Source organism: Dermacentor silvarum, chromosome 7 (genome assembly GCF_013339745.2).
Source record: "Dermacentor silvarum isolate Dsil-2018 chromosome 7, BIME_Dsil_1.4, whole genome shotgun sequence".
Classification (NCBI taxonomy): domain Eukaryota; kingdom Metazoa; phylum Arthropoda; class Arachnida; order Ixodida; family Ixodidae; genus Dermacentor; species Dermacentor silvarum.
The window spans coordinates 121,412,141-121,428,801 of record NC_051160.1 but is presented as its reverse complement, the minus strand read 5'-3'; the positions used below and the strand labels follow the sequence as shown (position 1 = coordinate 121,428,801).

The window sequence follows — 16,661 nt, the reverse complement described above, 5'->3', positions numbered from 1 at the left end:
ACCGAAATATCAGGATCGTAGCAGACGCCCGCCGCCTTGGCGCGGCTTCCGCAGCGGAGAAAGCCCACGGATGGATGGATGGATGATAGATGAGGCTGAACGCTTTAAACCGGGCGGTGGCATACGCCACCTAGCCATGACTATTAACATAGTCCTCCAGGTCCGGTACGCGTCCGGTACAGTCCGGTACAGCAGCGCCGCGGCGCGGGAGTTCACACAAAAAGGTCCTCGCTCCTCCCATGCATTCGCGTGGCGCTTTGGACACTCTCCCATATTCTAGGTCACTCTAGTGACGATTACGAGGCTGGCACCATAGAGTTTCACACTATAAAGCTTAGTGAGAAACTCTATCGCTGGCACGCGCTCGACCAACGCGTTGGCTCGACCAATGGCTTGACGAGAGACCGCGGGTCATGGAGGACGGAAAAAAACTCCATGCTGCGGGTCCTGCCTCCGGGATCGTAACAAACGCCGTTGTTATCTCGGAGGCAGGGTCGCATGATTTAGGTTTGGAGCGGCTGCCGCAGCTTGCGCTCGCAGCTGACGCCGGTGGAGAGGAGGAAAGAGGAGAGGGGAGGAACCAGCTTCTCGGCTCACGCGGCAGGCATCTGTCAGACCAAGTCAAAGGTCCAATTTGGTTGAAGCGTCGAAATGGCGGAAGCCGACGTGATGGCGGAAGGGGTGGATGCCTCCGGTAAAACAGTTTTGTATCTTGATTTCAATTCTTTGGTCACAGCTGCTGGGCAAGGAAATATGCAGAATGTTGTCATCGTGAACAGCGCTTCTGGCAACGCAAACATTTCTAGTGTGCATGGTGCTAATATCACAAAAGTACACGAAGTGCCTCTGGATGACATAACGCGGCCTCTTCCTGTTGCTCACTACGATGAAGACAAGGTTAGAGGAATCGTAGAACTTCTTGAGGTAAGTGGATGAAAAATTTTAAATTATACTGCCCAGTACTTACTTAGTGTCCGTGCTACTTTAAATTCTAATCTTTCTGCACCTAGTGCGATTACTAGCTCCCACGTGTTAGCAGTTTAACGGCGTCAGCCGTTAGTGATCTTCGCCGCGGTCTCATCTTCGGGCTTTTCCAGGTTGTGTGGGGCTTGCGAGGGGCGACTTTCAGTGAATATGCTTAGATTGATGAATAGTGGGTGGGAGTTAAAACGTTGCAGAGTAGAGCATTTGTAAATGGTGGGAAAGCGCTCAAAGGGCGCTTTGTGAAATGGAAGTGGGTATTGTGCCGGCACGGAACGCAATCATATGGTGCACATGAATGCATGTTCTGGAACAACGCCTCCTATAAAGCGTGGCTCTATGGCCTAGTGGTTACGACCCTCGCCTTGAGAACAGGCGTACGTTAGTTCGAATCCCGCCTTGGCTACTTTTTAGGGGCGAAGCTCCTTAGGGTGTGGGTCTGTCCCTCCTCTGTAGTATGTAGTAGTAGTAGTCGTCGTCGTAGTAGGTAGCCACGTCTACTTTTATGAAAAAAAAAAAAAAAAACACCGCATATCCACGGGGTGAATGATGATGAGTGGGCGAAGCTCCGGAGGGAATCATCGGTAAACCGTGAATCTTCCGTGTAATTCGCCCAGTCTCGCCGCACTAAATTGAACGATTGACTTCCACCAATGACACGCGCCATATGTGACGTCATTCCTATTTTATAACAGCGCCCTTCATTATAATTGCACCATCTCCCGCTTAAGGGGACGCTAGCACAAACGCGTTAGAATCGTGAGTACTCTCTAGTAAGGGGGAGAGGCCACAGCGTCTTACGCAGCCGTTTACACATGCCGGAACGTGCACCGGGTTTGCCGACGCCATCACATGACTGCTGAGAGAGTATATTCATAAACGCTCCTCGACTTGAACTTGACTTGCCACCGCCTTCAACGCGTTTCGAACGCGCTGCCCAAGGCGGTGGCAAGTTAAGTTCAAGTCGAGGAGCGTTTATGAATACGGGGGTAAGGCGGAGAGGCCACAGCGTCTTACACCAGCTTCTTACACGGGCCGTAACGCGCTAGCACAAACGCGTTAGAAACGCGCAGTCTTTCGGTAATGTTGGGTATTATTGCGATAGCAATTATATGGACACTCCGAAGTAGATTTCTGCCGTTGTCGTCGCCGCGCTCGGGACGCTGTATGTACGAGTGAAAGGGCGCGAGGAACGCGCGCTTTCACGGGGAGCGAACGCACGTCAGAGAGCAAACGCGCGTTCTGCGCCGTGCTCCCTGAAGGGCTGTAGTAGTAGTAAGTGGTTCGTGGGGAAAGGGAAAGGTTGACGCTATCTTCTGCAGCCCTTGAGGGAGCACATAGAATTAAGCGTCTCTTTCCTCCTTTCCATATATAGAGAGCAAACGCAACTTTTTCCGACGCGCGAAAGGCTGTGGGGCGACGGGAGGGAGGGGAGGCCACGTTTAGCTGCGGCACCAAATACGTATTTATATAAAAACGCCGCGCGCGTTCGGTGCGAACGCAGGCAAAACGCCGACGGCGTCGACAACAGTTCTTCGCGTTGCTAGTGCTGCTGCATGACCAAGTTTATACAGCTGATAAAACTACTATCCTTACTCCGTATAGCTCTCTACTAATTTGCTATCGCAATTGGTGCTTCACCTTTCGGGTGAAACTGCGACAAATTTATTTATTGTCATCGTGGGGCGTGTGTCCATGTGCGCTTCTGGCGTAGTGGTTAGCGCCGCGCGTTCGGAAGCGAGGGGTCCCTGGTTCGATTCCGCGCTACGGACACAACTTGGACACAACTTTCGGAATTTTTTTTTTCATAAAAGTAGTAGTGGCTACCTACTACGACGACTACTACTACATACTACAGAGGAGGGACAGACCCACACCCTAAGGAGCTTCGCCCCTAAAAAAATTCCGAAAGTTGTGTCCGTAGCACGGAATCGAACCAGGGACCCCTCGCTTCCGAACGCGCGGCGCTAACCACTACACCACGAAGCGCACATGGACACACGCACCACGATGACAGTAAATACCCAACATTAACGAAAGACTGCGTGTTTCTAACGCGTTTGTGCTAGCGTGTTACGGTCCGTGTAAGAAGCTGGTGTAAGACGCTGTGGCCTCTCCTCCTTACCCCCGTATTCATAAACGCTCCTCGACTTGAACTTGACTTGCCACCGCCTTGGGCAGCGTGTTCGAAACGCGTTGAAGGCGGTGGCAAGTCAAGTTCAAGTCGAGTAGCGTTTATGAATACGGGGGTTATACTCTCTCAGCAGTCATGTGATGGCGTCGGCAAACACGGTGCACGTTCCGGCATGTGTAAACACCTGCGTAAGACGCTGTGGCCTCTCCCCCTTACTAAAGAGTACTGCACGTTTCTAACGTGCTTGTGCTAGCGTCCCCTTAAGCGGGAGATGGTGCAATTATAATGAAGGGCGCTGTTATAAAATAGGAATGACGTCACATGGCGCGTGTCATTGGTGGAAGTCAATCGTTCGATTTAGTGCGGCGAGACTGGGCGAATTACACGGAAGATTTACGGTTTACCGATGATTCCCTCCGGAGCTTCGCCCACTCATCATCATTCACCCCGTGGATATGCGGTGTTTTTTTTTGCAAGATATCTGCCAATCAAAATTTACTGCGGGCCGAGTGCGCACTGTGTTGACACATCGGCTGTCTTCGCACGATAAGACTTTTTTTCGTTAACATTGCTACTGAATTAAGTTTTAAAATTACCATACCGTCGCCACCGGAGCACTGTAGCCACGACAATGCACCTTGCGGTAACACCATCCGCAACCTTTACAAAGTTTTACATTAGGGGGTGCCAGCGGAACGCAGGTATCTTCGTCCCCCCACCTAATTCCCAGTCACACGGGCACTTGATAGCGCTTCAGAGTGCAACACGCGAGTCACTGGATCCGGATTGAGACCCTAACGTGACTGTGTACCTACGACCGATCGGGATCGAGGCTCGATACGTCAGTCTGCAAAATTAACCCATTTGGCTTAACTGTCGGGGCGAAGTCGATGCAGCTGCTGGCAAAAGTGCAATTTAGCCGGCGACTGCCGCGATGAAATCGAAACGCCATTTTCCCGGCTGTGGCTTAGCGTCAGTCAACTGATATTCGCTAAATTAAGCACTGTTTACATTCCATCACTTAATCTAAAGTAAGATTTGCCTTAAAGCAAAATAACATTTTGCCAAGTTCTGCCGGCACACTGCCGAAAATGGTATTTTCGCCGGCACTTCTAACACCACTTCATCGTCCAATGAAATTATATTTCTCCCGGCTGCCGGCGGAATGCGAAAATTTAAATTTTGCTGGCACCTCTGACGCCACTCCATCAGCCCTAATTTTAAAGTGTGTTGTAAAAACTTTGCTAGCGCAGGAGGGCGTACACAGGTTAACTTTCTAAACGAATGAATTGTGGCGCAAAGGGAAAAAAGGAGGTAAACCAAGAAAGAGACAGGATACGGCGCCAAACTTTAGTTTTATTTGCATCACATCACCCAATTATATCTCTTTCCAAAAATATGTGCACAAAGACATGGCACAGTATGTGTCACAAGCTACCTCACTCCGTTATCTAAAAACGGACATTCACTTTTGTAGAGGGAAACGGAAGGCACACCGATACAACCATCGCCCTCTTCCTTATGTGATACGCCTCGAGCAGTTCACGTGCTAACACTTCTCTGCTTCTTACTATCGCGCGTGTGTCATGAAACCGTGGAGCACAGCCATGCAAGTCACAATGGAACGGCAGGTGTGAACACTCGATTTTTAATTGGTAAAACATGCTCCCTTAGGCAGTCATTAACACAGCGGCCTGTTTGGCCTATATACGACTTGCCACAGCTCAATGAAATTTCGTAGCGACGCCCAGTGATACAAGCGTCATAGTCTAAAAAGAGCCTTGAATTCCCACACCAGCTCCCGTGTGGTACCACAGATTTTGATGCACCTGTTTGGAGTTACTAAAACGTTTAAAGAGGGATCATGTTGCATTTGAAAGTATATAAAAACAAAACCTGATTGCATTTGGCAGATTTTTGTGCACAGAAGTCACCGAACTAGACAGTACTTTGGAGTCTGCTACCTCCCACTGACATCATGGGTGCCATGGCTTGAGCTTGAAATGCAAAAATGCAAGAGTGACTCATTTCATTCTCTTGGCTAACACTCAACATTTTTCTGCCATGTAAATGAAGAAAAAGGTTTGACATAAAGCTTTATTAGTCTAAGCTGGTTTAATGTCTTTTTTTAAGTGAATCGCAGTTGGTCAGAATTTCCCAATAGCATACCACTGTGGCATCCCTCAAGCCCCTTGTTACATTTGGGACATTAAACCTGATAGAATGAATCAAAGACAATTTTAGTAGGCTTTCTTATTCTTTTCACCACTTTTTCGAGAAAATACTCACTGGAATGAATTTATTCATGCTGTTATGTTTATTACTCATCTTACACCCTTACAAACTTCCCTTGCATTTTCTGATGCAGAACCCAAACACGAAAGACCAGGTTGCCCCTGTGGACCTACTGTGGATCAAGGGTAGTGAGGGTGGCAACTACTTCTACTCTTTTGGTGGCAACCACAGATTTGAGGCCCACTACAGGCTTGGGTGCACAACTATTCGGGCCAAACTCATTCGGTCAACACCTGAAGCCCTCGCTCTCTACTTGGGAGGGTCAACGCCAGACCTCAAGTGATTGTAGTGGTGCCTATTGTCGGGCGCGACATCTCAGTTACCAATCATGGATTGTTCCTAATTGCTATTGCTGTCTCAACTGCCATTCATGTGTATAAAGCTCACATCATGATGAAAAAACAGCAAGCCATTTTAATTTATCATTTGCTTGCGAGGCATCCCACTAATAAAAGAGGTATAGAGATACAAAAGACATCTCTTGTTTTCTGTGTGCCCACGAGCATCATTACGTAAGAAGTGTGTGGGCAAGGTACCCCACAGAGTATTCAGACCTTTGCTTCAGAACCTAGGTTTCCCGCTCATTAAAGGTACTGTTCTAGGTTCAATAATTTGCTGAATTTGCAGGCTTTGAGCAGAAATCGCTGAATCTCGCCTGTGAAAAAAAGCTGAACTGAGACTTGCATTATTTGGGTGTCATTGGCTAGGGGTGTGCAAACAGTAATTTTTGAGGCCGAATTGAATACAAAGTGAAAAATGCCTGAACAGAATCTAAGCGAATACTTTTCACCATTATTATAAAACTAAGTTCACGTCTTTGTACTATATTCATATTAGTGAACTGTGATTATATTGCGCAGTATGATGTATCGTTGATTACTCTCACATCGAGAATTGGGACCAAATAAGCAGTTTGTTCGCATATTCAGGGCTCTCTGCGAGTGTGAATGATAATGGTTTAGCTGAAAAAGCCTGGATTCATGAGCCGTCTTCTATAGCGTGTTTCATTATGTAACGCATGTTTTTTCTCTATTCGGGCTGCCAGGGTAAAATTTATTGCACTTTTGATCCAATTTTAAGTTTGCTCATGCCCATATGATTTAAAATATTTGAAAAATATTTGCATTTATGGATAGCGACAATTTGAAGACCGAATTGCATAGGGCGAAATTCTATTGGTTATGCAAGAGCTTTGAATATTTCCATACCCCTATTAATCCTTCGTGACGAATGTTGCCCGCAGGCAACATACCACAAAAATATTTTTTGCAAAATTTCGATATTGAGTACAAAGCGGTTTCTGGCTATCTTCGGCCAACACTGAATGATAGCCAACAAGCATCATTTGTTGGTTTAGAACAGGAACACAGGACGAGGTAGAAGTTCGGCAGGCGACTCACTTTCTTTTGAAAGCACAGTCAGAGAAGGCGGGTCGATGCAAGATCTCCGGCTGCATTGGTGTCACACATTTGATGTAAAGCAAATGAAATGTGCACCTATGGTTCACATATGACGAGAGCTGTCTACAAATTCCAAACGATGCCATAGGTGGCTTGGGGGGAAGCTTACTTCCTGTTTTCTGCCTGGTGTTTCCCCCCTTATTGGTGAAAAAGTTTCCGCAAAATATTTTTTCTTTTTGTTAATTATGATTATTATTTTTATTTATTTAACAAATACTGTCAGCCTTACACAGGCCATTAGAGAGAGTGCTTGTGGAGGTACACGTAGGTGTACAATGTACAACAATCAAAGTATACATCAGTAATGACAATCGATACATCAACATCCGATACAACAAATCGTAAGCCTCATAAGTAGAAAAAAGCACAATCACTAAGTTATAGCATAAGAAGGTATTCTACCCTCTCCACAAATTTATCCACACTATCCATGCCAATAATTTCTTGGGGCAAAGCGTTCCATATTTGAATGGTAGCAGGAAAAAATGAAAATTTGAATGTGTCGCAGCGTGTGACGTATTGCCTGATATGTTTATCATGACACTTTCTACGGGAATGTCGATGTGGTGATTTCAAGTGCTCGTGCTTATTTATTTTTATGCGATCATGATAAAGCAAAAAAAAAAAAGGAACTTCATTGCTGCCACCCGCCGCCGACAAGCAAGTGTAGGGGTGCCTGCAGCATTTCCAAGAGCAGTGATGCTGTCCCGACGAGAATACTTTGAATAGACGAAACATAATGCCTTATTTTGGATTCTTTCCAATCTGTCTGCAAGATGTACCTGATGAGGGTTCCAAACTATACTGCCATATTCGAGAATGGGACGCACTAGTTTTATAGGCTGATAACTTAACGGAAGCAGGAGCCGCAGCCAACTTTCTTCGTATAAACCCAAGCGTTTTAAATGCTTTTGTGCATATATTCTCTATGTGAGCATTCCACTTTAGGCTGCTTGTAATGGTTAAGCTGAAATATTTTATAGTGTCTGTTTGTGTTATGGCGGAGCCTGCCATTTTACAAATTAATGTAATGGACGACTTTCTATGAGTAATAGTCATGCACTTTGTTTTACTGGTGTTGATTTCCATACTCCAGGTTTAATAAGCTGAGCTTCACCAATGAGCTTCACCATTGGGTAATGTTATCTGAAGAAGCCTTTAGAAGCTTCTGATCATCAATATCACGCACACAGGCGTACACAACCAGGTCATCAGTGAATAACTGCACTTTCATGCCTTCAACACAGTTAGCAAGGTAATTGATATAAATAAGAAACAATACTGTCCCTAACACTGATCCCTGTGGTACTCTGGAGTATACCTCAAGTAAATCAGAATTAGTATTATTAATGGTCACATACTGTGCGATTCGACAGCCAGGCTAATAATTTTGGTTCTGTACAGATAGACCTAAGTTTCTCAATTTAAGATGTATGATGCGGTCTAACGCGTTTGAAAAATCAACGAATATAGGATCGATTTGTGACCTATCGTTAATTGCTCAAGCGAAGTCTTTAGTAATCTTTAAAAAAATTGTGTTACTCTAGATAATCCTTTTCTAAAGCCATGTTGCATTGGGCATAAAAGATTGTTCTAAGTGTATCATGATTTCTTTGTTAATTATATGCTCGAGTAATTTGCAACAGTAACTTATAAGTGATATTGGCCGATATTTATCTACCAGTGTAATTTTTTCCTTTGTGAATAGGGGTAACCTTTGCGCATAACCAGTCCGCAGGTAACGTGGCTGTACTAATTGACTCGGTGAATATGGTGTGCAGGAAAGGTGCTAACTATTGTGCATATCGTCTCGGAAATGTCGTATTTTGTGGAATACACTTCGTTGACGGAAACTCGTCAGGAAGTCACACGAGAAATCTTTGGTAACAAAGGCAACATTTAACTGTATTCACAGCATCAATCCAAAGACGTCTTCTTTTGTCTGTCCCTTGGTCCGCTCTCCCCGTCGGTCCGAGCTGCCGTCGCTCCATTCGAGTTGGGGAGAGGGTTTCCTCATCGCTTGCGGTTTTCTTCGTTGCCAGGGTTGCTCTCCCGCCTTCTGCTGAAGACTGGTCCCCCGCTTTTCTGTATTTTTTTACATCCTCCCCCCCCCCCCAAATGAGCGTCGCTCATTTTAGGTTAGTCTCCAGTGGATACAGAAGCTGTACCAGTCGCCGAACGACCTTGCCAGAGGGCAACTTGACGACGCAAGACCGCACGGCTCCGTCCCGCCCTTTGAACAACTCAGCAATGCGGCCAGTTTTCCAGGTATGTGGTGGTGAGTGGTCTTCCTGAAAGATGACAAGGTAGCCCGTCCTGAGGGCATTGGTTTCACTCGATGATATGCAGTGCGCGGACCGCAGTTGTAGCAGATATTCTCTTCACCACCGTTTCCAGAAGGCATCTGTTAGTGATCGACGGTACTTCCAACGTCGACCAATGTCGGTTCTTTAGGAGGAAATCCCTTCTTCTACGCTACGGCTACGGCTCTTGCTTCAGGCAAACTTACCACTCAACTCCCTGTCAACAGGTGAGATGGAGTCAGAATTGATTCCTCGCCAGGCTCTTGTCCATCATATGTCAGTGGACGCTAGTTGATGGTAGCTTCTGTGTCAGCCAGTATTGTAAGAAGTTCCTCAAAAGTGAGGCTTTGGCAGCCGAGAATTTTCTGCAAGGAAACTTTGACAGATCTCACCATCCGTTCGCACCAACTGCCCCACCAGGCGGCTTTTTCTATGATGAACCTCCATGTGATTCGCTGCAAACTGCAGTAGTCCTGCGCTTCGCGACTTCGTAGGATGTTCCACAGTCTCTGGATATCTTTCGAAGCTTTCTTGAATGTCAATGCATTGTCGCTGTATATTGTTGTTGGCAGCCCTCTGCGAGCGATGAAGTGCCTGCGTGCCAGTAGAAAACATTCAGAGGATAAATTTGAAACCAATTCTAGGTGAATTGCTCTCGTCGTGGCACAGGTGAAGAGAGCAATGTAGCTCTTCGCACTGTCGTTTCTCGTCTTTGTATACAGGGGGCTGGCAAAATCAATGCCGACTACTTCAAAGGCCTGATTGCAGTTCACTCTGTCACTAGGAAGGGGCGCCGTTGGTGCAGTAGCTGGCTTAAGTTGGTGCCGCAGGCATATCCGGCAACCCGAGATGACTTTTTTCACAAGCTGGCGGCAACTTTGTATCCAAAAACATTCTCGCAGCTCTGTCATGGTCGCCTGCACACTTCCATGCAGTGTCCTGAGGTGGGCGTCATTTCCAAGAAGCTTGGTGACGGCGTGCTCTTTTGGTAGTAGGACTGGCTGCCTTGTCTCGTGAGGCACCGATGAGAACTGCAGGGGACCTTTCACACGCAGAAGCCCCTCAGAGTCGAGGAAAGGCTGAAACATGGTGACGTTGCTGTTTGGAGGTAAGCTCTTCTTTCGATTAAGGGCAGCAATCTCTTGTGCAAAACCCATCTCCTGAATGTGGTGAATCCAATAATTTTCAGGTTCGTACAGTTCAATTGAGGTGAGATGTGCATCGGTGCTACGTGCTCGTTTCCGACAGGTGCTTATAAATCTCATTATCCATGCACTTGTTCTCAATAGTCGTGCGTAGCTACTGTACTGCTCTGCCGGCAGCAACGGCGTCATTTGTGATACTTCTGTCAAGTTCCACAATGCGCTTCCGCTTTTCTCCATAGATTAGCGAATTAACGCTAATCATTCCGTTAGTTCCGAAGTGTCCTCATTCATTATCGGCCATACATCCATCTCAACCAACCAATTTGGTCTGTTCCACCACGGCGCGCTTTCAGGCAGGGAATTTGCCCTCATGCCCCTTGTTAGGCAATCAGCAAGGTTATCTTTTCCTGGACAATGCCTCCATTTCTCCGGACTGCTCAAGCTTTGTATTTCCCTCGCACGGTTCTCTACGAATGGCTTCCATTCTTTAGCTGTGCTCTTTATCCAAAAGAGTGTTATGGTGGAGTCTGACCACAGGCACACTGGTACGGGCTGGTCTATTACACTTTGAAGGTAAGCAGCCATTCAAGTCCCAATTAACGCAGCCATGAGCTCAAGTCGCGGCAGAGATATTATCTTCAGTGGAGCCACACGGGACTTGGCAAAAATGAGGTTGGCACTCACCCCTTCGATGTCACTCTCTTTTTTGCAGATAAGCGCAGGCACCGTATGCTCTCGGGCTTGCATCACAAAAGATGTCCATTTGCCATGAAGCTGTTTGACTGGGTGCAAGGCAACGCGGGAACCAGTACTCCCGTAGGCTGGGGATATCCAAACATCAAGCTTTCCATTCTTCTTCCAGGTGTTCTGGAAGCTATTGATCCCATCCTAGTCCTCTTTCCCAAAGCTTTTGGAAAAGCATCTTAGCTGTAACCACGAATGGGGCGAATAAGCCCAAAGGATCAAATACTCATGTGGATGCCTGTAACACTACCCGTTTTGTGCTGACACCCGTATTGGCGGCATTCAGCACTGCACCCATCGATATTGCCATGTTGTAATTCGTGGGCATCCATAGCACCCCGATACCTTCTGTACTTTATCTTGGTCTTGGGATTGTCCTCCCAAAGTTCCTTACGAACCACTCCTGAATTTGACGACCACTTTCTCTGGTTCATACCAGCATCCTTCATTATTTTCTTAGCGTTCGTGGCTATCTTTAATGCTTCTTTTACTGTGCCAGCACTGGTCACCGAGTTTACGTAAAATGAACTTTTCAGTATAGCGACTTTCTCTTGAAGCTCACCCGTCTCTTGATCGATATGTCGGAGTAGGGTTGCCGTCAGTAAGTACGGGCTTGCTGTCGTGCCAAATGGTACTCTCGTCATCCTCCATTCTTCAATATCTGGCAAGTCGGTAGCGTTGAGTGGTGGGCGACTGTACCACAAAAATCTTATTGCATCGCTGTCCTCACGTTGCACTTCGATTTGCAGAAATGCCTTTTCGATATCTGCTACGAGCGCCACCCTGTGTAGATGAAAACTGCAATGGAATTAGCCCCAAGTCACTGATGAGATTTGGGCCATTTTCGAGATGTTCATTCAATGAAGATTGTCCCGGCGCATGTGATGATGCATCGAACACCACTTGTAGTCTCGTACTAGTAGTCATTTCGAATTACTGGCTGGTGCGGCATGTAATACACTGGGTTGAGTGTCGCCGGCTCTGTCACGTGCTCTGTATGCCCCGATTCCAGGTATCCTCGGATTGCTTTGTCATATTCCTCAGCGAGTTCTTTGTTACGGCACAATTTCTTTCTCAATCTTCTTAGCCGTAGCACTGCCATGTTCAGGTTGTCAGCCTGATCTGTTGCTTCTTTCTTCCACGGCAACGCTACCTCATATCGCACGGCTTTCTTTGTTATCTTGGCAATGTCTGAATGCTCGGTCTTGTGATTCTGAGGTTTATCGGAGATGCCGATGATGTAAAATTCCCAAAACTTCTGCAGCATTGTTTCCACACTCTGCAGTATCCACGCCGATCTTCAAAACGCTGACATTTCCAGCTATGATAAAGCTGGTGTTGATGCTGATAGGGCCTTGGAATGTCCAACCGAATGTCGTGTTGATAGCCGCCAACCTCTGGTTTCCTTCGCAACATTTAACTTCTCCGGTTAGGAACTTCCAGAGGTGGTCAGCTCCAATTAACATCCCAATTCCAGGAACAGCTGGCATGTCCTCGTAAAGGAGTTTGTCGGCAATTATTGCTCCTTCTTGCTCCAACTGCTGTACGAAGGCATGTTCTACGGGAACTGGTAGAACGTCTTTACATATGAAGGGCACCTCGACAGCTTCTATGGTCGTTTCCTTTCCAGTGCACCGACTCCAAACTCGAAGTTCGACTACACGGCGACTTTGGGCATCAGCCGCAGTGCTGCCAAACGTGTTTAGGTAAAAGTCGGTGGTTCCCAATGCCTTCAAGTTGAGTACTTTTGAAACATCTTCTCGAATAAAAGTCCTCTGGCTGCCGCCGTCTATGACGCCTCTGAGGTAGCCCCACGTACTTTCACCAATGGTCCAAGTACGGAAGGTTTGAAGAGCGAGTTCTTTGTCTTTTCCTTCTTTTAAGGCTGCATGCACGTTAGTTGCGAGTACCTCCTTAAGCTCTGTTGCTCTCCAGTCGGGGTTGCAAACGGAGGAGGCATGTCGTTTATTTCAGTGAACGCAGTTTACTTATGCACTGCTTCAAATGGTGCCCTTCAACTGTGCAGTGAAAGCAGCGCCCCGCTCGTCCCATCTTCGCTAGCTTTTCTTTGAAAGGGACGGGAGCCGTGTTTCCCTGACTCGCAGAAGAAACACCTCCTCACCCTCTCTGGGTGCGCGTGAACTGCTGCACTCGGGGTGACTGGCGTCTTTCGTGATTTTCTTGGCGTGTTTGCTTTAGTTTACTGCTCTCCTTCGCGGAATGCGCAAACTTCCTGCACCGTTCCCTGCTTTTTGTTTCAAGAAGAAGAAAGTCAAGTATTTCTGAAAGCTTTCCGTCAACCCCGGTCGCCATTACACTCGGGGAGGACGATGCTTGTCCTTCCGATTGATCCGCAGACACGTTAGATTTGCTGACTCGGCTTGCTTGTCTGTGGAATTCGACGATCATATCATGAGGGAGCGACGATAGGATTATGTTGCGCAGCATCGCAGAGTATGTGGATGCGGTAACGCCTAGTCCTTGCAGACCACGAACGTGCGTCTGTATGTGGTCAAACAATCGACGCAGTCCCCATACGTTAGTCGACGAGATACTTGTGGTAGTGCCCTTAATTTCCCAAGATGTTCTTGTTGTATCCTTTCTTTATCGCCGTATCTGCGTTGCAATATGTCTGTGGCATCCTCATAGCATGCTTCTGTCGCTTGCAGTCCTTTAATGGCGGCCATAGCTGGTCCCGTGAGAAGCGACCTTGGGTAGTGAAACTTCTGTGACTTTGATAGACCGTCGTTGTCATGCACTGCTTGTTTGTAACATTCCCAAAAAGCTTGCCAAGAGGATAGCTCACCGCTGAAGGTCTCCAAACGCAGCGTCGGTAGTTTCATTCCATGCTGTTGGACTGGCATAGATGTGTGCATCGGCTGCATTGTTTGCACGTTGCCTGGCGAAGCGATTGTCGCGACAGGAGCTGTAATTCTAGCCTTGAGAAGACCCATGGTGTTGTTCGCTTTGTCGTCATACAGTACGCATTCGGCGTAGTCTTCTTCGAAGATGTCGCCCGGAAGGCGCATTTGCAAGTCACTGTTGACCTTTCGTACTTCGCTGTTGTTCACTTCAAGTCATTGTGGAAGAGCCGATAGCTGCACGATGTCTGCACCTTCTAACGCTGTGGTAGCCTCTTTGATTATGACGATGAGCTGTCGCCGCAGAGTCCTTCGCTTTGCTTTGCGCTTCTCCATGTGGCCTTTCCCTTGTTCTTTCTTGCGTGCCTTTGCGCATCTCTCGGACGATGTCATCCATCCCGGGTTTCAGCACCATGTCGTATTTATACTTTGTTGACGGAAACTCGTCAGGAGGTCACACGAGAAATCTTTGGTAACAAAGGCAACATTTAACTATATTCACAGCATCAATACAAAAACGTCTTCTTTTGACTGTTCCTTGGTCCGCTCTCCCCGTCGGTCAGAGCCATCGTCACTCCGTTGGAGTTGGGGAGAGGGTTTCCTCCTCACTTGCGGTTTTCTTTCTTCGGACCCCTCTTCATTCCTGGGGTTGTTCTCGCGCCTTCTGTCGAAGACGGTCCCCGCTTCCTTTCTTTCCTGTATTTTTCTACAAATGTGTTAGATATGTTATCAGGACCCCGCATTTTTTTAGTATCAATTTGCAAAAGCAGGTTCAACACGCCTGACTCTGTTCTCAGTATCTCTGGCATAACTACTGTAGGCTCAACCAAAGATGTGCTCATTACACGTGAACAAGTGAATACCGATTGAAAATAATTATTGAACGTATTTGCTATAGTGCCTTCATTTGTTACTACAGAGCCATTGATTTCTAAGTTACTGCACGAGCCTCTGGTTTCGATAGATACCTCCAGAACTTTCGTGGTTGGTTCTGCATAAAGTTCACTAGGGTATTTGAAAAGAAGTTATTTCTTTCAGTTCTGATCTCTGATTTTAAAGTCCGCGAGAGTTCACATATGTCTTTGCAGGTAATCCTTTTATTCCTCATTCTTTTCAATTTTCGTTTAAGGTGGATTATATGGCGTGTTATCCAAGGAGACATATTCCTAATTCTCTTGAGTTTTGTAGGTATGAAGCTTTTTCACAATGCACGATAGCTTCTTTTTAATTTCAGCCACAGTTATTAACAGTGCCGCTAGACTCAATTGAAAAATTATGTAGTGTTTCCTCTTAGTAATCTTTTACGCTTTCGTCGGCAGCCCGGTTGTAGTCTTTAATTTCTATACGCAAGGGTTTAGTGTGATGATTAGTGCCCATATCTGTGATGTGTACTGTCAACACTAAAATCGTATGATCCGAGATACCATCATTTATGCTAATACTCATTCGTAATGATTCTGACACGAGAGCCAGGTCTAGCACCGACGAGATGTCTCCCTGCACATGTGTAGGTTTTTTGACAATTTGAGATAAAGAAAAACTGAACATTATATCCAAAAGTTGCTCAGAACTCTGCTTTTCCTTTGTGCCCACAGTTAGTTCTTCCCAGTTCATGTCCGGTAAACTGAAATCCACTCTTAGCATAACGTTAGTGCGTGAGTTTGTCACGCTCTGTAGACAGTCATGTACTTGTGATAGGTATTCATCTGGCGCTCCTGGACGTCTATAAATAGCTCCTATTAAGAGTGAATTCTCATTAAGCTTAACCCCGAACCATGTACTCTCGTGATTTACTACGCCTATTTCTCTTTGGAAGGGTAGGTGATTCTTGTATCGCAATAGCCACTCCACGCCCGTCACGATCTGTGCGTAACAATTTATATGAGGAGGGGACTACTTCTGAATCATGGATTTCAGGATGGAGCCAGGTTTCTGCAATTATGATAACGTCTGAAGAGTGCAGTAGTATTAATTCAAACTTTAACAATACTATGGGCATTTAAACAAAGCAACGAAAGCGAGACAGGATTTTCATTCCATCAGGCGGTCGCACCACTACGCCCCGTATCAACATCTCGCTTTGCAGCCCTACTTGGACTCCCTTACTTTCTTGATTGTTCCACAGTATATAGTTGGTCGTTCACCTTAAGTTTGTCAAATACAAGGGTAACTTTATCACCGTTTGCACGGTTATCTTTGGCTGACTGCCACAGCTCTCTGCGCCTTTCGTGAACACTGGCAGAGTAATCTTCCAACATTGATAGCGAACTGCCTTTCAGCTCGAAAGCAATGCGCAAGATTGACAGCTGGTCTGTGAAATCATAAAAGCGCAAGATTCCAGGACACTTTCAATTTTCTGCTTTAGAGCCAACTCTGTGAATACGCTCCAGCAAATGTACTTCAGTGCCCAGTATATCCCTGATAACGTACTTCACAACTTTTTGTTCAAGTGTTGCTTAGTCTTCCCGTACAATTTCTTTCAAGCTGTATACTACCACAATGTTATTTCTTCAACTGCTGTTTTCTAAATCACGAATTTTTTTTAATTTGGCTGACATCTGCACGCATCGCTTTGACTGTTGCTATGCACTCATCTACTATTTCATGGTATTGTCTTAATATAGACAATGCAGTTTTTACTTGCATTAGCCTTTGCTGTACACTCTCCAGTCCACTTACTAGAGCAGCCTGTGAAGTCTTCATTGAAGTGACTATGGCAAAAATTTCATCCAGCTTAT

General features: G+C 46.3%; 1 protein-coding gene across 1 annotated transcript; it reads left to right on the top strand.

Moving 5' to 3' along the window:
• The first annotated feature begins 586 nt into the window (after positions 1 to 586).
• Positions 587 to 5,871, top strand: LOC119459716 (sulfiredoxin-1). Its single transcript, XM_037721358.2, has 2 exons — positions 587 to 924; positions 5,484 to 5,871. Exons 1-2 carry the CDS (start codon positions 652 to 654, stop codon positions 5,691 to 5,693), a joined length of 483 nt encoding a protein of 160 aa, XP_037577286.1. The 5' UTR covers positions 587 to 651; the 3' UTR covers positions 5,694 to 5,871.
• The last annotated feature ends 10,790 nt before the right edge of the window (positions 5,872 to 16,661 follow it).

Coding starts and splice junctions, on each gene's coding strand:
- LOC119459716 (XM_037721358.2), top strand. CDS start 652: ATGGCGGAAGCCGACGTGATGGCGGAAGGGGTGGATGCCTCCGGTAAA. Junction 925..5,483: donor GAATCGTAGAACTTCTTGAG/GTAAGTGGATGA, acceptor TTTCTGATGCAG/AACCCAAACACGAAAGACCA.